The sequence below is a fragment of the Pholcus phalangioides genome, unplaced genomic scaffold (assembly GCF_987345545.1).
Source record: "Pholcus phalangioides strain wild (caught in Gottingen) unplaced genomic scaffold, Ppha-v1.0 ptg000016l_1, whole genome shotgun sequence".
Classification (NCBI taxonomy): Eukaryota; Metazoa; Arthropoda; class Arachnida; order Araneae; family Pholcidae; genus Pholcus; species Pholcus phalangioides.
The window spans coordinates 3,532,281-3,551,405 of NW_028301609.1; the positions used below are offsets into that span (position 1 = coordinate 3,532,281).

The 19,125-nt window shown below is 33.7% G+C and overlaps 1 protein-coding gene across 1 annotated transcript in view; it reads left to right on the forward strand.

The window, feature by feature from the left end:
• The window catches only part of LOC149074900 (endoplasmic reticulum disulfide reductase DNAJC10-like), a 29,046-nt gene extending 10,210 nt beyond the window's left edge, over window positions 1-18,836 (forward strand). Inside the window, exons 4-18 of the mRNA XM_089245845.1 lie at window positions 521-606; window positions 3,308-3,433; window positions 3,770-3,938; window positions 4,075-4,118; window positions 4,237-4,455; window positions 4,747-4,996; window positions 6,395-6,528; window positions 6,635-6,751; window positions 7,364-7,465; window positions 11,059-11,214; window positions 11,355-11,494; window positions 11,921-12,119; window positions 12,325-12,453; window positions 13,012-13,095; window positions 17,760-18,836. Of these exons, the coding sequence (XP_089101971.1) occupies window positions 521-606; window positions 3,308-3,433; window positions 3,770-3,938; window positions 4,075-4,118; window positions 4,237-4,455; window positions 4,747-4,996; window positions 6,395-6,528; window positions 6,635-6,751; window positions 7,364-7,465; window positions 11,059-11,214; window positions 11,355-11,494; window positions 11,921-12,119; window positions 12,325-12,453; window positions 13,012-13,095; window positions 17,760-17,783 (1,979 nt within the window). The 3' untranslated portion in view covers window positions 17,784-18,836. The remainder of the gene's footprint in view (window positions 1-520; window positions 607-3,307; window positions 3,434-3,769; window positions 3,939-4,074; window positions 4,119-4,236; window positions 4,456-4,746; window positions 4,997-6,394; window positions 6,529-6,634; window positions 6,752-7,363; window positions 7,466-11,058; window positions 11,215-11,354; window positions 11,495-11,920; window positions 12,120-12,324; window positions 12,454-13,011; window positions 13,096-17,759) is intronic.
• Window positions 18,837-19,125: the final 289 nt, after the last annotated feature.

A 19,125-nucleotide genomic window follows, 5' to 3' on the forward strand; every position in this document is an offset into this window, starting at 1 on the left:
AGATCTTTCCTTGTTCTCTCTCTAACCTCAACCCTCCTTCTCGTACCTCGACTACGGGGAAAAGACCCTGTTTATTGTACCACTCCACCTTATATGGGCCTGATGGTATTAGCGGTTCCTTAGAAGAATTGCTTCTTGGAACTCTGCGGTTCCTTTCATGTTGAATTCTCTATTATTTCCAAAGTCTGTTGAGGTGCCAGAAACTGTAACACTGTCTGCGACTTGCAGTGCTACATTAAGGTTCTGTCTGAAAAAGAGATATAGGCACAGATTTTTCTAAATTCACATTTTTTCCTGGATTGATAGCCGAATAATTTTCATACCTCCCCACAATCATTTTTTTAAATGGCTATTTCTTGCATCTGATCAAGTAAAGTCAATTTTCTGTACTTTTATCTAAGTTACTGCTATGCAACTTAGCAACAAATTTGTGAGTAATTTCAGGCCAAAAAGACTTCTTTGCACACTCTGTGTATATAATGTGTGTGTTTAAATTCATTCAGTGACAATCTAATTTCAGAACAATCTGTACTCGATTCTCCTGACACCTGGTTCATCAATTTTTATTCGCCACAATGTTCCCACTGTCATCATTTGGCACCAGTAGTAAGTATGTTTTAGAAAGAAAAATTTATTTTGGGTTTTTGAGTTGAAAATGTTTTAGTCTTTGTGAATGCCATAATTTTCTTTCGCTCATAAAAAAGGAATGCTTTCAGCTAGAATAAATTGAAGTTTGCATTAATTGGTAGCACTTCACTCTTATGTGATTGAAATTCCACAGTCTAATCCAGTGTTTCCCAAAGTGGGTGATGTAATGATCTAGGGAGGGCTGTAAAGGCTATGGGTATTAATATAGGATCCTACAGATTACCTTAAATTGGATGCGCTTTTTGATGGAGACATGATGAAATGAATCCCAAAATTTTATGTTGTCCTCAGATTCAGTATCACAATCATTTTAAGTGCCAATTCAATTTACATAATCACCAATGCATATCATAATCACAATGCATATCATAATCACAATGCATATCATAATCACAATGCATATCATAATCACAATGCATTATCATAATCACCAATGCCCTTATTTAAGTCACCATAGCAGACTAGCCCTTGCTGTACTATAGGTCTACATGCTGTTCATACATTAATTCTTGGTGTAGTGATTTATAGTATGTAGATCCCTATTGGCTCTATAAAACACAAGCTCCATGTTTTCTATTGTAATCAGACACAACACTATACACACACACTCAGACTGTTAGGCAATCACACTCCCGGCACAACTTACTCGGTAGTAAATTGCCCTTGGTGAGGTAGACCAGAGTTGTGCTTGCTTTGAAAGAAAGAAAATATGTAGACCAACAGATCTTTGAATATCACTTATACCAAGCTTTGTCAGCTTCAGTTTATAATTGGAAAATCACTATTTATCTCTTTTACACAAATACAAATCCACAACAAAATGGTTGAAAAAACATGCCCATAAAAATATGGATGTCAAATATATATAAAATGCAGCAACCCCCAAAATAAGAGCAGTTATCACGACAAAAAACTAATGCCTATGATGAAATATAATACACTGCCTATAAAAAATTATGGTTGTCTCTTAAAAAGTATGGATAACTTTTTGATTCATCGAATATGAATTCTATTTTTATTTTCAAATGTGTCAATTGTGGTAGAATTCAAGGTACCCAAGGGAAAGCTATTCTATTTATAACTAACGTGTAGAATGCTCGGTTTCATTTTCAAAAAGTTCTCCTCTCGTTCTCCTAAAGTCATTCTTCCGCTTTTCTGAGGTTTAGTTTGTCCTGGACTGGAATATGCTGTAAGGTTTTGGAGACCATACCTACAGAGGAACATATACTTGGTTGAAGGGATACAGAGAAAAGCTATGCGTGCCCTTATTGGCACACGGGGCTTGAGAGACTTCGTTTTTTTGAATATGTTTACACTGGATGAATGCAGGTGTCTGGGAGATTTGATCGAAGTTTTCAGAATTTTCAACGGGATGGATAGGAGGGACCATGAACTTTTAGTACACTGCCAGTCGACTGCTTTTACAAGGGGACACCAGTATCGATTGGTGAGGGACAATGCAAGGTTATGGTGTCGCAGGGAATTTTTCTCTAATAAGGTTGTTAATAAATAGAATAGCTTACCTCTGGAGGTAGTAAATTGTAACACAATTGACACGTTCAAAAAGAAATATGATAAACATGTTGGGGTAAATTGAGAAGCTATCCATACTTAGAATCAGACAACCATAGGTATTCTTTATGGGCATTGTATAATATTTTATGTATATATTGTTTATAATTTTTGTTAATTGCATTTTTAATTGGGTTGCTATATTTTTGAAATATATGACATCATATTTTTATGGGCATCTTTTTCTCAGCCACCTCGTTGGGCATTTTGCCTGTTATGGCGTTGTATTTGTATTTATTCACAACTCTGTTAGAGAAAAATTCCCTGCGACACCACAACCTGGAATTGTCCCTTACCAAATGATATTGGTGTCCCCTTGTCAAAGCACCTGATTGATAGTGTGTTAATAACAGATGGTCCATCCTATCTATCCCTTTGAAAATTTGAAATACTTCAAACATATTCGAAAAGTCAAAATTCTCTTTATAGTTCAAGCCCTGTGTGTCAACAAGAACACATGTAGTTGTTATCAGCACCCTTCGATCAAGTCCCTCTGTAATGTTTTGCCTGTTGCTGACCTTTAGTGTTCAACCAGTCCAGATACTGTTTTTTTCTGAATAAGTTAATAAGTTGAAAACAGCACTTCTAATCAACTCATATGAAATATCTAAAGCTGGTCCAGGATCAATGAAGAGAGTCTTAGAGCCTTTTCTAGTCATCAGCCTATTCATTATCTTGGCTCCCATATAACATTGGAAGTTATTTCAGGTTTCTAAAGAGATGGGAGCAGTTTGAGTGTTATTGTGTTGAATAGTTGGGACCCGAATATTACTGTCCATGTCTATAGTTTAGTGTCTTTGTGAAGTAGCTAGTTTCTGGAGTCTGGGCAATGTGGGAAGTAGCCAACCATATCACATAGATGCTAGACTTCTGACCTTGACTATACCATATACAGCCGACGCTGGTTTTTATGAACTCATACAGATGTGGAAAAATAATTTGTAAAATCGAAAGTTCATAAACTGGAGGTTCGTAAAATCAAGCGCCGACTATATTTATAATTGTTTGCCTTGATCTATGATTGTTTTAATGTAATTTACAGGCATTATTATATTATTATCAATACATACTTTTGAAATTATTTCAGTGGAGGAAAATAGCTCGGGAATTGGAAAATGTCATAAACATTGGTGCTGTTAATTGTGAAGAAGATTGGATGCTGTGCAGGCAGCAAAATATACAATCATATCCATCATTGATAATTTATCCAGAAGTAAGATGGTTTCTTTTTTTCTCATGACAATTTTCTTGTTATCACGTGCCTCTAACTAGTGTTTTAATAAGATGAGATTTGCAATAACATGCTGGGTCATTTGACAGAAAAAAAAATTTAACCAGCCCTTTTCAGTACGGTAGGAAGCGAATGAATCGGACTGATGCATCAATATTTTTAGTAACCTATGATGGATACATGTCTTGTGTGCCTAAACATTTTTATTTCCTCAGCAAATTGTTTATGAATAAAATTTTCTTCCTCAAGAGACCAGTATTTTGAGATTTCTCCCCCATATAAATCCATCAATACTAATAGCATTTTTTGCTTTTCCAGAAAGAAAATTATCGCGGATCTAGGGAAACAGATGACCTGATTGATTTCATCCTGAAAAGGCTTCCAAATAAAGTTATTAATCTTTCATCAAAGAATGCAAAAGACCTTATTTCTCGTCAGGAATATAAATCTCGCCCATGGCTCGTATGCTCATGCAAAGATAAACATGGTACAGAGAAGGATTTTATTTCTCAAATAAGTTATACAACATTTTTTCATAAGAATTTACAAATTGTTTTGATATTTTTTATGGCTTGTACTTCTGCACACTGGTATCAGTTGCTAATTATTCACTCCATTTCCAGACTGCATTTTCGATGATGATCTCCAAAAACTGAGTGTGATACTGGTATGATTTTCTTATTAAATACTTACCTTTTGTATATTTTTTTAGAACATATTATCTGTCATGTTGTTTGTCTTAGACATTGCTTTTAATTTTTCCCCCCCTGCTTTTATGTTTATAGGATGGACTTGTAAATATTGCCAGAGCTTATACAGACCGTGATGACAAACTTTGTAAAATGATTAGTTGTGATCACAAGCTTACTTATTATAAAAATTTAAGCATTCCAATTGAAAAAAGTGAAACACGCGTAATTGATGAATCTGACACCAAAGAAATTCTAGATGAAGTGCTGAAACTTCTTCCAGCTACTGAAGACTTGACTGACAAGAAATTTTTGGTAACGTTTTATTTCCCCTACTTTTACTGTTTAGCTTTATGGGTATAAAAGAAAATTTGAAATATTTTTTGTTAACTGTGTCACTAGATGACTGGATTGCATAAAAATATTTCATGCTGTTATGGTGATCATTCAAATTGATCTAGTTCAAAATTCATGAAGGATTTCAGAAGCTTTCACTCTAAATAATGTTTGACTACAAACTTTATTGCATTTGCCGTTTTGCAATGTTTTAAACTAACTTTAATATATCTTTTTTCACTAACAGCTGTATAATTTTCTTCCATTTAGGAAATTCAAGAAGAGCTAGAATCCTCTGGTGCCACTGCTCATCCCTGGCTGATTGAATTCACAAAGCATGCCAGAGATTCTACAGTTGTTAAAGATGCTGAACGGAAAAGGCTTCAATCTATTCTGCCTGGTGTTCATTTTGGTCATGTTGATTGTGATAAATACTCATCAGTTTGTTCACCTTGGTCTTTTAAGAAATCGCCCATGTTTATTCTGTTCAAATCTGGAGGAGCTTATGAATTTCATCATGGTATGCAGAAATTTTGTTTCATTTTTTTCTCTCTTTTTGGATTTTGTTTGTTCAGTTTATGATGATGAAACATTTAATTCTGAATCTATATATATAAAATTGATTTTCTGTCTGTCTGTGTGTGTGTATGTTCTCTATACAAATCTACAATTTTAGATTGATCATCACCAAATTTTGCATATATACCAAATGGGACCCGACTTGAACGATATGCTACTTTAAAATTTCGTCAGAGTAGGGCAAATGCCCCAAAGGGGCAAAAAACTGCCGGGCAACAATGGTTTTTGGGCCTCAACAATCACTTTTCAAACATTTACATTGGTTACCATGGTTCTTTAGCAATGCGTTTCAGACGTGTATACGCCTTTACAATGGTTTGTCACTTCTTCAATGCTACCAGCATATTTACAATAGTTTATGCCTTTACAATGGTTTGCCCCTTTTTCAATAGTCGTCAGAATCATCATCCGCATTACTTTGAGGGACAGGCAAAGGATGATCCCCATAGAAATCAGTGTTAAAATTGTCAATTTTGCTGTAGAAATGCGGGAATTCAGTGGAGGTATCCTGCTACGTCGATAATTTTAAAAATTGTATTGAATCCTCGATTTTTGAAATATTGAGTTCGCTTAGGATACGAAGCCGAGAAAATTAAATATGCAGTAGTTAACCGGACCTATACTTTTGAGTTAGATATTCATGCAATAACATTGATTTCAACTTTTTATTTGTATCTTCTCAAGCATGAAAATTAATGTCTCCGTATTGTCTTTTGATATTAAACTGCATAAATTCATATAGTTTAAGATGTTTTAAAATTAATTATGGGTCTGTAAAGTACATCAAAGAAACTCCACAGCTTTAATTAAGCATTTTTTGAAGCAGAAACAGGCGATGGCAGAAACAGGGGGGGGGGGTCAAAATACCTAGCGACCCTTTAAAAAAAGGAAAAAATATTCGTTTCTACGTTTCTTTGAATCTAGATTTCTTTATTTCATGATTCGCGTAGGAAGTCGCCATATTGGCTAACTTAGACACGGTTTGCATGTCCCTCAAAGAAAAAGGGAGATATCACGTGATCCAAAAAGCCTCATTGAAGGCTATAATACCCGGGCAGCTCCGGGTATTATAGTTAGTAATAGTTTTATAAGTAGTAGTAGTTTTATAAGTAGTAACTGTTTTATAAGTAGTAACTGTTTTATAAGTTGTAACTGTTTTATAAGTAGTAACTGTTTTATAAGTAGTAACTGTTTTATAAGTTGTAACTGTTTTATAAGTTGTAACTGTTTTATAAGTAGATAAAACAGTTTCTAATAAAAAAAATAGTCTTAGGGTGAAATATGAAAAATATTGTTGAGTTATACACATGCTCACAACTCCTATGTCTCACATCATCAGGTCGTTTCACTGCTCAGAACATTGCAACTTTTGTAAGACAGAGCTTATCTAGCAAAGTAGAGACATTGTCACCAAAGGATTTCCCTGATGTAGTTTCTTCGGACGAACCTTGGTTTATCGATTTTTTTGCACCAGTGAGTAGTGATGGTACATTTCGTTGGTTTTCTTTTAAGAAAAGACTAATTTGTTTTCTCTTCTTTTGTACTACAATTTGATGTTATGACATGTTTTTACTTTTAGTGGTGTCCACCTTGCATGCAGTTGCTTCCGGAATGGAGGAAGGCATCTCGAACAGTTGGACATCTCGTCAAGTTTGGAACGGTTGACTGTACGATGCATACTCATTTATGTAATCAAGTATGTATTTTGATGGGTTTTTTTTGTTCATAGATAATCATTAAGAACATATAAATTGTTTATACTCCTCTTTTTTTTCATGTTCTTATACATTTTTTTTTGTCTTGCTTGTATTCCTTTAACCGGGTATGTATTTGACTATAATGAGTCAAATTGAGTGCTTGTTGTGTTTTAGTTTAAGTTATTGAAAATCAATATGTGCAAGACACTTTTAAATTTTATCATACAAAGAAGTAATAAGTGAGAAGTACGAAAGCCTGGATAACCAAGTGGAGATCGAGATGCCGTTTGGAAAGAAAATTCACATTCCTCTGTGGGGAAACGAACCACCAATCTCTCACTGTCCGGGCGAGTGTTCTAACCATTGAACTACAGGGGACAGAAATTTTCATTCCTTAGAGCATATTTATGAATGTATATGTATTAATGTATGAGCATATGTATTAATGTATATGTATTCCCCACAGAGGAATGTGTTTTCTTTCCGAACTACATCTCGATCTCCGCTTGGTTATCCATGCTTTCGTACTTTGTATGAACAGCGGAGTAAGTAATAAGTATTTTTTTTTCTTTCCACATCATACCAATGTTATGTTAATATTTATTTTGCAGTACAATATTCAGTCGTATCCAACTACCATTCTGTTTAATCAGACTGTTCCTCATCGTTTCCATGGATCGCATAACCAGCAACAATTAGAAGAGTTTGTCATGGTAAGTTTTGGAAATTAATCTGTTATATATATTTTTTTTTCTCCGCCATGATCCATATTAGCATTTACAATCATCTTCTTTGCCAATGACACAAACACTTCTTGAATTCATACTTTCCTCATGTTTTTTAGGTTTATGTCAAGCATAGTGTTTTTTTAAAGTCTATTAAATCAATGCCAAGTTGTAATGTCCTTTACATATCATATAAAATACTGTATTGGTGCAGAAACTCCAGCCCATTGAAGGATTTCAGCTTGCATTTAATTAACATTACTGATGTAGGAATTATCGAACATAAAGTTGAATGTACACAATATCCTTACAAAGTAGAATCAAAGAAATAAAATTGTGAATATTGACAGATGATCTTAAGCCTCTACACCAGTGAGAACAAACACTATGTTTAAATTGGCTTCATCAGTTTCCTATTTGTATATTCTGTAGCATTTTAACAGGTGAGCTCAGCTGCAGTGCCACTTGATTGTTAAAAACTTAATTTTGAAATTGATTCTTTCTTGATTTCTGAAATCTAACTTTCTTTCTTATATCTTGAAATTATTTCTTTCCTTAATTTTGTACATTCAGTATTTCAGCGTTCTCTACCTTCTGTAATTCTGTAAACTGACTTCTTGAAAAAATACATAAAAATTTAGGAATCAAGGGCTTTGAACTTGTTAAGATAGCTCTGTTTATATTTGACCAATCAAAAAAAAGTAGTAATTACTTTTTTTTCAATAATTAATTATTATTAATGTCTTATGCTATCTACGAAAGTGTTTCTGGATGAAATATTTCAGGAATGAAAAAAATCATCTTCATTTTGTGCAACACAACTCGACACAACACAACAGTTTTCTCGGAAATGTAAACTTTTCCAAAATGGCAGTTCGAGAATTTGTCACGCGATTCTGTTTATAGTTTTACTCTAAAGAAATATTCATTTTCTTTACTGCAAATTTGGCTACAAATTTCATTAAATAAAAATTTTGACAGTAACTCGAGATACTACTGTATTTCAATGTATTGGATGTAATGAATAAGTAGCAATACAGGATTATTCAAAATGATGTACGGTATTTTAGAAGACCATAATAAATTCATTTTCAAACAGATTTTTACCACAATGAGTTTAAAATGAAGGACGACTCAAATATTTTTATTTTATGACATTATAAGTGTTTGATATGACTTCCTTGAGTCACACGGACAACGTCTAGACAATAATCCATTTCTTCCCACACTCGTTTTAGCATATCTGGTGTTACTAAGTTCAGAGATTACACATATGCGTGTTCGTAGGTCCTCCAAGTTGTGTGGCAGTGGTGGCATGTACACTTTGTTTTCACAAAGCCCCACAAGAAAAAGTCACATGGGGGTAATATCCAGTGACCTGGGAGGAGGCCAAGGAAACATCACCTTTGTTGTTCTTTCCAGCACGGCCAATCCAACAATTAGGAATCACTTCAGTGAGGGATTACGCACTTCCAGCTTCCACTGTGGAAGCGCACTATCCTGCTGAAAGACTAAATTATTTGAGTCTTCCTGCAATTGCGGGAAAAGCCAGATCTGTAACATATCAAGATATGTGTTGCCATTCACTGTCTTTTCCACGAAAAAGAATGACCCATACAATTTGGTCTCCAAAATAGCACAAAACACATTCACTTTGGCCAAATCTCATTCATGTTCCATGATAGAGTGAGGATTTTCTGTCCCCCATATTCGTTACGTTATTTGTGCTGGTTAACTTTCCCTCTAATGTGGAACGTTGCCTTGCCACTGAATATGAGGTGGGAAAAAACAATTCTCATCTTCACATATTCTAATTTTCAATTACAGATTCTGATTTCACATACTGCAAAACGCTATGCTATTTTTCGTTCTCGTGATCGCAGCGCCACCACAAATTCCGTACTCAATACAGGCACACAGTTGGGAGAAAAATATTTGAGTCACCCTTCCCTTTAAACCTGTTCTGGTACATAACTGTTTAAAAATGAATTTATTACAGTCTTTTAAAATACTGTGCACCATTTTGAATAACCCTGTACTTTGATACAAGCCTTCCTTCAATGTTGATCTTCAGAAAAAATATTCCATAGAATAAAAAACTGTTTATTGTGTAAGTTTTCACATTTTTATAATTCAATTAATGTGTAGGTATCAATTATGTTTCATTTCAAATGCGACTAAATGATCTGGCTTTTTGTTTACTTGCAGAGTATGTTGATTTAACTCACTTGTTTAAAAAATATATTGATTTAAATCGTGAAATTTGAATTCCATTTTTCCTTTGTTTTATAGAATGTCCCTTGTTAGATCAGAATATAACAAATCAAATTTTTGGTTTTTGAAGTTTGTTGTAAGGGATGTGACTGTTCGTAATTTTGTTTTAACCACCTTTATCCTGCAGTTCTGAGGTTTTCAGCTGTCCCTAATGGAAAGCTATGAAAATTCTTATGAATTCAAAAATTGGTTACATACATAACTAAACATATAACAAAGACTCTAACTGTACATTCATCACCTGTATAGGCATCTTGCCTAATCTTTATAGTAATATGCCATTCTTAAAAAACATTCAACTCAACTTCAATGATATTGAAGTAGAAGTAACCTAGTATTATACACATGTTATGGAAATGTAAAGTTCTTGATTGAAAGGAATATAGAAGACCTTGTAAATATAGACCTGAACTTAATCCCTAGATACAGTGCAGAAAGGATTACTGTTTATTTCTAGATTTTATGCATGGAAAAAAAATAAAATTGCAGAAAAATATAGGGAGCTGAACTGACATAAAACTGCACTAAGTATTTGCAATGCATTACAATGGGGCAGCTAGGGTTCCCCTGATAAAAAAAACAAAAACTAGAGAAATTTTTTAATTTTTTATAAAGCCTTTTAAAAAAAGCTTTTTGTTTAAAGTCTTGAATTCTATGCTTAAATTACTGGTTTAAAATGGTAATAGATATTGTACTAACATAAATACCATTGGATTTGAAATTTTAATACAAAAAGTTAAAAAGTCTAGAGTTTGTTAGTTTTTTTTACCATATCTGTGAAAGAATATGTAAACTATTAAGCAACATCATGTAAGTGAAACACGTCATAATAAATGCATCTATCAATTGCGTGAGAAACAATTTGGTCAATAAAATGTTTTCATTTAGTTGATGCTGAATGATTATAAATTGAGTGAATCAAGAAACCTGCACCATATTTGACATTGAATTACCATCAGGCATTTACTATGGTGGGAGTTCTCGTGAATAAAAGCGCTGTACAAGAAAAATATTAATCTATGAAGTTCATTCATGCTCAATGACCTTTCATGTTACATAAACACAGATTTTTGTTGTTCACATTTCTTGCTTATAGTTTGTTTGTTAGTTTATTCATTAATGCTAAATTAAAAATGAGAGATTAGGTAAAAAAAAATGCATTCTTAATGATTTAAGATTAACAGGCAGTCAGTTAATTTAAATTTAAAAGAATCAAATTTTCTTATATATTAAAAAAAATCATGATTGTTTCATACCTTGTTTATTTGTAGTGAAGTCATCAATTGAACTTTCTAATATTTTTAAAGGACACCCTTAATCCGCCTGTGATCTCACTAACACCAGAATCATTTGAATACTCTGTGAATGAAAAGAAGAAAGATGATATGTGGGTGATTGATTTCTTTGCTCCGTGGTGTCGACCTTGTCAGCAGCTCTCACAGCAGTGGAGGAAACTTGCAAAAGTATTTTTTTCCTCAAACATCTGTAAATTTATATAATATATAAGTTGTATGTATGGACTTTTTTTTTCTTAAAATTTTTGCACATGATGTTTGGTGTATCTTAAGCACAATTTTTTAAAAAAAAATTCTGTTTGCTTTAGATGTTGAAACATGATGAAAATATCCATGTTGCTCAGGTGGATTGCACTGCACACCGTGAACTGTGTGTTGATAATGGGATCAACAGCTATCCTACTATAAGGCTATATCCCAAAGGCAAGAAGGGTGCAAAAAAGTTTCAGTAAGTGATTAATATGAATTGTTGGTTATAAATAGTTTTTATTGTCATTAAGGTTTTGTTAAATTTCTTTGTGCTTGCAGCTGAACCCTGGTATATAACAAATCCAAATTTTTAGTCCCATCCTATAGAATGTCTCTTTATCTCTTTAGATCGGAATATGGAAAAGCAAATTTTTGGTCTCTTGAAGTTTGTTGTAATGGACGGTGTGACTGTTCATAATTCTGTTTTATCCACTTTTATTCTGCAGTTCTTAGGTTTTCAGTTTTCCCTAATAGAAAGTTATGAAAATTTTTATGAATTCAAAAATTAATTCTATTGCTAGACATAACAAGACTAACTGTATATTCATGGCTTGTATAGCCATCTTGCCTAATCTTTATAGTAATATGTGTCTCAAAAAACGTGCATCTCATTTTTTTTTCACAGTTTTTATAATGACTGGAACAGAGATGCTAAATCCCTTCAAGCCTGGATTTACAGTTTCTTACCGAGTAAAGTTGAAGTTTTAGGAAGTGCAGACTTTGAAGACATTCTAGAAGACACCAGGCCATGGGTCATCGATTTCTATGCTCCTTGGTGTGGACATTGCCAGATGTTTGCTCCAGAGTTTGAGAAAGTTGCACGGGTAGGTCATTAAATGAGATTATCGTTTCGAGTGTTATGTAGTATTTCAGTCTCTTGATGTTCCGTTTCATATAGGTTTCACTGTATATTGTATAGGTAGTTTTTGACAATGAACTTCTAGTTTGATTTTGATTTATCATATTATTCTTAGTGATAACATTCTTAAATGCAGTTCTGAGATTTAGTGCATGGAAATACTTTTGCAGGTATTAGAAGGCAAAGTTCAAGCCGGTAAAGTCAATTGCGAGCAGCTCCCTCAAGTGTGTCAAAAAGCAGCAGTTCGGGCCTATCCCACTGTTTTGTTCTACAGTGGGAAGAAAGGAAAATCTGTACAGGTATTGTCTCTGAATGTCTACACTCTTTTAAATTTTGTATGTTGAAATACAGTATTAAGGACAGTTCAAAAGCTAATTGGTTATAAAAAATTAAAAATAAATAAAATAAATGTATAAATGATTCTGAGCACATACACATCTTTACTATTCCACACGATAATATATTTTTTTCCTTTTATTTTTCCAAAAATCCCTCATTTGAAATCACCCACTAGTTCAGTCACATTTTCATCACAATTTCACATTTGCAATTTTAAAAGTTTTTTACAGTAGACTTGTGATGTATTTTTAGTTCTAATCAAGTCGGCCAAAAGCACAACTTTATTTTATAGAGAAATTAAACTGAGAAATCTCATCATTGAGCAAAATGGTCATTCCTGCCCCCTCATCAAAGTTAACAATGATCAAATATGTTGCATTTACTTGTTTGAACAATCAGTTATTGTATGCGACTAAATCAAATTTGCAGTTTTTTTTTGTTTACCCAAACAGCTCTTTAATATTTTTCTTCCTTGTATACACAATTTTTTTTGTATAATACTTAATTTTTTGTTTTAGGATCCCATGGGGGAAGAGATACACAGCCAACAGCAAGAGAGTGTGATCTCTTTCATCGAGAATAAGTTAGGAATGAATTTGAAGGTAAGAAATATCATGTTTTTCCATGACCTAAAATAAGGATCATACATGGTGGATTGAGTTACAATATGCAAGAAAGAACTGCTTGAATAAGTTTAGATGGCCCAAACATTTTTGCTTACCTAGCCAAGTATGGTATTTAGCTTTAGAAAAGCATTGCACAAAATTAAAATAAATAAATAATTCTTTTTATTTGATACAATCTCTCAAAATTTTCCCATAAATGCTAAAAAATTCCCCTATTTACCAATTTCAGCCAATTTTTCCCACAAGTTACATCACACACACCAGTCAGTGTCCTTAGAGGGCTAGTCTTTTTATGCTCCAAAAATTCAATGTCATTGCTGATTGATTGAAAAATCTGAATTTCAGGATTTTTTACAAATCAGCAATGATGTTACATTTTTAGTGCATAAAAATCCTAGCTCTAGGAGCTTTCGTCAGAAGCTGGAACTGTAAAAACCAGTCTGAAGCGGGATTGGACTAGTGAGGAAAAATTTATTTTTTATCAAAAATTATGTAATATTCAAAATATGCCTTAAAATTGTGAAAATATGCTCTAAATAGCAAAATATACAAAAAATATGCTAAGACATAGAAATCTGTGCCCTACTGATAAGCATTTACTAATTCTGTAAATCAGGCTTTAACTCTTTAAGTGGCATTGATGAGATATCTTATAAGCAGGGTTGGTTTTTACCAGGTAAAAACTAGGTATTTACTAATAAATACTGTGTTGTGGTAAAAATGGTAAAACCCATGAGCAGAAATGCAGGGGGATGGGTGCCCCCCCCCCCCCCAGTGTCAGAGGTGGAGTCGATTGATCTTATGTATATATAAATTCATCATCGTGCCCCCCAGACTTTCAAGTCTATCTCCGCCCATGTAAAAACCTTATTTATTATATACATACACACACACATAAGGTTTTTACCATGTGTAATTAGCCTCTATGTATTGATAATTAACATGCAGAGTAACAGTTTTTCAATTAACTATTGATTAATAGTTATTTAAATAATAATTATCATAAAAAAATTCAAATAAAGTTGAGCCTTAATTTAAAAATAAAAATTGTTGAAACAGAACTTTTTTGTATCACGACCAATGTTTGGGTCTTCATCAGCAGCACTCTTTGAAATAAGTTGATGCAAATATCTGTTTTTATGCCCCCTCTTTATATGTATAAATTCTAATAACTTATATTTTGTACAATTTTTTATATGTACTGTCAGTCCCCCCCCCCCCCCATATTCGAGTTTTTTTCCCTTTATTGGAAATTTTTTTGGCAACACTCACAAATCTTTGTTCATGTGTTTTGTTTACAAAATTTGAGTTGCGCATGTTTATGATGACTCATTTTTGGATGATTCGCTAATGACATTACTGCCATCACGAGATGTGGCAGCTCTTATGAGAGAAATAGTCACCTTGGGTTGGATTAACCTTTGACCACAATGTGCACTGTGATTTCTGTTTGCCGTTTCTTCTCTTCCTCATATCATCAAGTATATTGATAAGGCTTTCTCTACCAATTTTACTAATACCAACCAGGACACAACCATTTCTACAGAGCCAACTGGAAAGATTATAAAAGACAAGTGTCACATCAGTGAAGCAGCTGGGTGGGGAAGGGTTCAGTGATATGGATGTAGAGGAGAAGTGAAACAGCTAATTAATAGCAATTCAGAGGCATTGACTGAGGAGGAATCAATTCAGCTGACTGCTCCTGAAACTGAAGCAGTACCAGATGAAGAAGATCAAGATAAAGAAGTGGAAGACAAGTTCACCATAAGAAACATAGCTGAAGAGCTTTGCAAGTTCAAATCAGCAATAGATTATTTTCATGACATAGATCCCTCCATGTTACGTTCTTTACATGTAAAAAAATTGGTAGAAGAAGCCTTATCAATATACTTGATGATATGAAGAAGAGAAGAAACTGCAAACAGAAATCACAATTTTCTTTCAGGAAACATAGCCAACAATCTCTGCATCGTTTTATATAGATTCCCTTCTAGTTCTGCGTCACTCGGCTCTTCTCATGATGCTCAATAAACACGATACACAAAAAAACCTGAAGTTTCGGTTATTTGCAGATTTCCCGTATTTGTGGCCACCCTGAGAACGTAACCCCCAAAAATATGGGGGAAGGGACGACTGTACGTACTAGTGAAAAACCTATATAATGATACTCAAAAGAACCAGAGAAACATTGTTATAAAGGAGTTATCATTATACAAATACAAATACAATACAAATACAACGCCACAACAGGCAAATTGCCCAACGAGGTGGCTGACTTAAGAGCATCATGGATCCCCGAGCCATTTTTTGGAGGCCCTACCTACCTACTACTACACCACACATGCACCCCGCGGAACCCCCCAACGAATCGGTACATGCGGGAATGTGCGTGTATGTGTAGTGAAACCTGACGTGAAGTTTTTTTTTGTTGTTTCTCTGTAATGCTTGTTATGTGTAGTGCTGCCATCTGCCACTAGTTTTTCAAACTATGAGTGAAGTGTTATGATTGAATGATTTATCGTTGTAGGACTGTTGCTCTCTGTGGCGAGACTTTTTAACGGGGAGATCGGCTCGCATTTGCGCCTTAAAGTTGGGAACCACAGAAAACCAACTTCAGCCGACCACCACTGTGGGGTTCGAACCCGGATCCTCGCATCGCGAGTCCGTCACTATAACCACTCGACCACCACAGCGGCAAATGGAGTGTATTAACACTATGAATTAGGATCAGAGAGTAATATCAATATGGTGGAAATCGTTATATAAGATTATTGTATATTACATTTTAGTAAAGAGCAGGTGGCAGATATGCTGCTATAAATTCTAAACATTTTGTGCTGCTATCAGCCTAGAATTTATCAACTACACAAAAAAATTTTAGTGACTAATACCAATTTTTCAGTCGTCATGGTGACCTGGTAACACCTGGGATAATACCAAACCCTGGTATAGAGAATCTATTACCTACTATTACTAAACTAAAAAACTATTTTTGGTTAATACGGGTGTTGCTTCACCTTTTTTTACAACCCAGTTTTAATTACGATAAATGTTGTCATCAATATTCCAGTTTCTTTCCACTTTTTATTATCACTAAAAGCTCATAAGATTACTTTTTTAATGACTATCAGAGGCGTTATTTATAAAGGAAGGGGGTGCCTTAGCGGTCGATAGTCTAGGGCAGTGAATTTAAATAATGTTTTGGTCAAAAAATCAAATTGAAATAGGAGACGGGAGGCAAAAGTTGAATATCCACCAGGCGGCAAAGCCATAAATCTTCCTCTGCTAGTCATAAACAGATACTTTAACTAGAATTTATAGTGTGTATACTTTTCGCATTTAATCCATCAGCATATGATGACAATATGAGACTATATTTATGGCAGGCGCGATGATAAATAAAAAAAAAAATTATGCACTAGCCAAATTGCTTAGAAGATAATCATAATTCTTTGCTCAAGAGAAATGGTATTAAATACTTTTTTTTTTACTTTCACAAATATTCCTTTTTTTTGCTAAAAGACACTGTTATGAAATCAGAAAATTTTGTGCTGTCCGTAGGCTTCAATTGAGCAATTACATAAAGAAATTTTTAGGTGCCAAATGCCTATTTTCTAGTCATCACGACAACTTGGTGCAAGCCTTGCTCTATAACAATAAGATCAAATGAGCCTATTATAATTTAATACGCATGCTGGTAAGCTAATAATTTTAACATTCTGTTTTCACACAACATCATATCAAAATTATGAATATTTTCGGGAAAAATAGAAAGAAGATAAATCACTTTTTCTTCAGTTATTTCAAAAAAATTCTTTGAAGGTGGTAAAAACCATGGGTTTTTTCCCTAAGTGGTAAAAATCGTGGTAAAAACATATTTTTACCAAGATGGTAAAAACTATGGTAAAATTACCGTGCCAATCTTGTCCCTAAGAGCCTCTTATTTTAGCATTCACAAGCCAAGATATTTTTTTCAGTCATTTTACGCATCTGGTGTAGGTGAATAAAATAATAAATATGTTTTTTTTTTGGCTAATTCAATCTTATTTGCAATGACTGGACATCGAATCAATCAAGTTTGACATCATTCATCTATGCGAAATTCCCACTTTTAGGCTTTCACAGTTGCGCCAATTATTATTTATTTGTTACTACTGCAAAAATATTGAAATTTCTCAAAATTCTGAACGTAGTTCTATGGAAACTTTATCAAAATTAGTAACTGTCATAGGTGTTGGAGCTCAGGATATTTGAGTGGAACCTTAATAAATTTTGTGGGGGGGGGGGGGGGCAGAGCTCACACCCCCTCCCCAATAATTAATGAATATGCAATTCAACAAAACCCCATCCTCCAGCATAAGTGCTTGAGTCCCATAAATACAGGATGACTGAAAACTTTCAATTCCCCTAATGCCTTCTTCATGTCGCTGCTTTTGGTAACTGCTATTTTGCTTCCATTTGAACATTCAATATAAATGAAATTAGGATGCCTCCTATCTGATCAAATTGTTAATTATGAACTTTTCAATGTGTTGTAACAGTAAATGACAATTCTGATACACACACATGCTTGATAAAACTATCTATGTCAGCATATAGTTTTCTTTCCTGATATAGTATATATTTTTATCTTTTTACAGGATCAAAAACATGACGAGTTATGAAGTATGTGCCTTCTAGAAATGTGTTTGTAAATATAACTTATGATGTACAGAGAATCTCAAACCAATTCCAAGTTTATTTGTATTGACTAGAACCATTTTTTCCTTGAAAAGTATCCATTGTGAGATGTTGTTGGTCTTTTTTTTTTAAGAAAAAAAAAACTTGTTTTCAAAATAAATGAAACCAAAGAGAACAATTTTTTTTACTGAAATTGGTTTTTAAAAAAATTATTTTATGTAGTTTCATGAGATGAAAACTTTAATACAGTAAAAACTGTCTTTAATGGAACATGTATTAAATGGAAACCCCCCTGTCTTCAACGGAAAGAAATCTTGGTCCCATGATTTCAATGCCAAAATACCTGTTGCGAACGGAACTTTTCTAATGTGGAAATGGAAAAGAAAATTGCACACTTTCAAGAGAAAATTTCACGAAAACACCAATAGAATCACACGAAATGTTAAAGTGCTGTACCAAATTTCTTTATGCGATCTCTCTCTGCTTGCAAATGTGAGTTCTGTATCGTTCACCCCTATATTAGCAAAACCCATTTCTGTACTTGATGCTATGATTTTAATAAGCCATGTGTAGTGCGGCAGTTGCTTTTTGAAACTATTACAAAATTTTTACTGAAAAGAAGGCTTTTCTATGGGAGAAATCAGTGTACAAAGGTATAATTTCCAAACGGTATGAAAAACTTATAAAATTGCATGCAAGCTGCTTTTTGTGATCATAGTGCTGAGGGTTACATAAACATAGACTGCAATGTAGATGAACCTGATATATAGACACTCTCATAGATAAGTGTGTCAAAAAGAAAAGGATGAAATAGAGATAAATTTAATTTTTGAAAAAAAGATAATGTAGGGTGAAGTTTTATACAGATGCTGTCCAAAACCGTGGAAAAACTGCAGTAATTTTGCTTTACAGCATAATAACTCAGGCTTGATTTCTGAAACAAAACTGCTTACTGAAAGGCAGGCAGCAAAGGGTGCGAATTGCATACAGAAAACTCTATTATTGATCACTTGAAAAAATAAAAATTTATTTACTCATGGCATTGTTTTTAATTTTTTACTCACTATACCGCGATGCAAATAGTTAATGTATGTAATGTTAAAGTAAATACAGTATGTATGTATTTACAAATACAAGGCCACAACAGGCAAAATTCCCCATTGGGGGGGGGGGGGCGGGGTTTACTGCATTAAAATAGTTGTGTTGAATGTGTGTCTTTAAATATCATGTAATAAATTGCTTGATTCACAACTTTTGATTGATAAATATTTACATATAATTTGCAACATACTAATATTAATATATTTAAGGGGCCATTCAAGTAAT